At 35.0% G+C, this 2788-nt stretch overlaps 1 protein-coding gene across 1 annotated transcript; it reads right to left on the bottom strand.

The window, feature by feature from the left end:
• Positions 1 to 210: 210 nt before the first annotated feature.
• On the bottom strand, positions 211 to 2015 carry LOC111283021 (integral membrane family protein). The gene is made up of 5 exons (XM_022871370.2): positions 1683 to 2015; positions 1217 to 1580; positions 976 to 1046; positions 740 to 838; positions 211 to 626 (listed from the first exon to the last, which is right to left on the bottom strand). Exons 1-5 carry the CDS (start codon positions 1929 to 1931, stop codon positions 501 to 503), a joined length of 909 nt encoding a protein of 302 aa, XP_022727105.2. The 5' UTR covers positions 1932 to 2015; the 3' UTR covers positions 211 to 500.
• Between the last annotated feature and the right edge of the window lie 773 nt (positions 2016 to 2788).

Below are 2788 nucleotides of genomic sequence, written 5' to 3'. Positions count from 1 at the left end.
TTTGTATATGTGGGAGATGGTTTCTTGTTTCTTGTTTGTAGTTTGGAAGGTAACTATTTAGTCAAAATCATTATGAAACTATTATCAAACTATCAGCAGATGGCAACTGTCAAACTACACATCCTCTTCAATGACCATAACATCATGTTATTCACATGGAAAAAGGATGAATAACTGTCAAACTACATTAATAAAAGAGATCATATCCTCTAAGATTAAAATTCTACAACTCTATAGATGTCTTTAAAGGGTAAATGTATTTGGTTATATTATTTACAGTAATAAATATTTTTATCATCTACCCAGAAAAGAAAAAACCAAATATTTTTACACATTTATTCTCAAGATGAAGTGAAGACACCAACAATCTGGAGGCTGAAAAGTTTTCATGCTATATTTAAGTCTTAAGCTAACTAAAGAAACATCACAGACAACATTCAGAGCACACTAACAAAATTAACTACCTCAAAAATTTTTCCCCATTTTAATTAACAGACCTCTTATTGAAGTGTATCTTCTTGGCTCTCTGACTGTACTTTCCGTTGCTCAAGTTTCTCAATCAAAGCTTTCTTTGCATCCTCGGGTAGAGAATTGAACATGAAGACAGATTTGTCACCGATATCATCCTTGAAAGTGAACAAGAGAGCATCAGAATAATGATATTTGTTTCTTCATACAACAAAAGTTAATCAGCATGGATATGTCTGAACAGTAATATCTGATCCAAGTAATAAGGTACCTTAATGGGCTGAGTAAACTTCCTTCCAGCAAATATAACAAAGAGAGCCATCCAGGAACCCAATAAAGTAAGTTTCACTCCATCATCCATCAAACCAGTCTGCTTTTCAAGTAAAAGCTCATCATACATAGACCAGAGCTCAAAAGCTATAATACTTAAGAAGTTCAACAGTTTGATGATCAGTATAAATCAACACAATGACACCGAGACCAAACAAATAAAGCAAAAGTAAATACCAGGTGCCCAAGAAGCACTGTGGGTATAATGAATGTTAGAATACCAGCTTCCAACTTCCCATAGCAGAGGCCTGTTTAGCAAATTAAAACTAATCATAATTAAATGACTGGATAAAACTATATCAATTCACAACTATATGGCATTAGACAATGTAATGGAGGTATGAAGTTGGAACGTACAACTTATATACTAAAGGCTAAAGGTTAAATGAATGGGGCTTCCGCTTGACAATGACATTACCTTCTTTGAAAACAAGTCCTGTCAATGAAGCAAAAAGAGGGCCAATAAACCAGACAGCCGTTGGGTTATCGAGAACATACTGCACCAAGTTCTCCCCAGCAGGTTGAGCAAGGGTCACATAGGTTGCCAATGACCCAACCACTCCAAGTGCCCATAATGCTTGAAGGGTACGTTTAATCTCAGTTACATAGATGTGAATCAAATATAAGGATAGGCCCAGTCCACCAGCAGCAATCAAGTAAAACAAATTAAGATTTTGCTCAATAATTTCTTTAAATGCAAAGTTGTCAGGTAAAAATGCAGCTGATGCGGCAATTACAAACGATGAAGCAGCAGTCACTAATCCTGATCTGTATAAAACAACCTGCCAAGATACATATGCATGTTTCGAAGGATTCATCAAATTGATTTTCCTCTTGAAACCCGAGGAGATACGGCAAAAGGGCATGAAATTAAAATTCATTACCTCGCGGACGTCTTTAGGATCAACGGTCCAGGGGCCAAAAGCGCCTTGATAAACAGATCGATCAACGGACCCCTGGGAGCTTTCGCTAACGGCCTTGCACTTTACCTTCCTTTTTCTAACTCCAACCTTAAAAAACGATAACGATGAGCAGAGAGACAGTTTTTCAGAGTTCGTTGAGGGCTTAATTCGGGATTTGTCAAGTGTAGTGGGAGGTGTTACCAAAGTGGTCGATAGCACGCACGACGCCATAACTATGCGGATTGCTCCATTTCTCCCTCTTAATTAATTATATTTTTATATTTTCTTCTGTTTTAATTTTTCTGGCTCTGTTAATGTTTTGGAGATCACGCTGGGCCTACTCGGCTCGTTTAAGTGGTTGGTGTTTCAATATCGATATTGTGGATAACGCATTATTAACGCTAGATACATGTCTGCTTTTGATAAAAATTATCCATATATTATACACGCTGGCGAGTGCGAACGGGTTTCAGAATATTCTGGTTTTCGGCACGTAAGCGTCCGAATATTGATATATATATATACACTGTTTTTAATAAATATGGTTTGCACAAAATTTATCCGGAGCCCAACCCAGTTAGGCATGCCCTCTGCATTTTCATGCAGGAGCTTGGGCCCGCAAACTTAACCCATGTACGAGCTCCATCTCCCGACTCACGAGCAGTTTTTGGCTGAACAATCATCTATTTGAATGTTTTTGTTTTTAGCCACCGAACATTTTATTTTGATGATACTATCATTTTTTCGGTTCTGAAATATTAAATTTTAATAATATTTTAGCCTCTAGAATTAAAGTTTATCCTTTTTCTATTTTATATTATTGACCTCATATTTATTAAAATATTTTTTGTGATAGTTTTATTAATTATCTAGATCAAATTCTAATTAATGTCCAAACTCTTAGAACAAAATGATTTCACAATTTTTTAATTAGAGAAAAATGATACCTTAATCCATTATAAATTTTTTTAAATGAAATTTTATTAAGATTAATTTTTCTCTTTTGATTTCTTTTTTCTTTACATACATTCTTGATGGATAGAACAAATAAATTTATAGGCATAAAGAGTGAAACAATTTTTCTTTCA

Source organism: Durio zibethinus, chromosome 5, assembly GCF_047325235.1.
Source record: "Durio zibethinus cultivar Kanyao isolate XHJ-2024 chromosome 5, ASM4732523v1, whole genome shotgun sequence".
NCBI classification, from domain to species: domain Eukaryota; kingdom Viridiplantae; phylum Streptophyta; class Magnoliopsida; order Malvales; family Malvaceae; genus Durio; species Durio zibethinus.
Note: the sequence above shows the minus strand (reverse complement) of the source record. Positions and strands in the feature narration are given on the sequence as shown.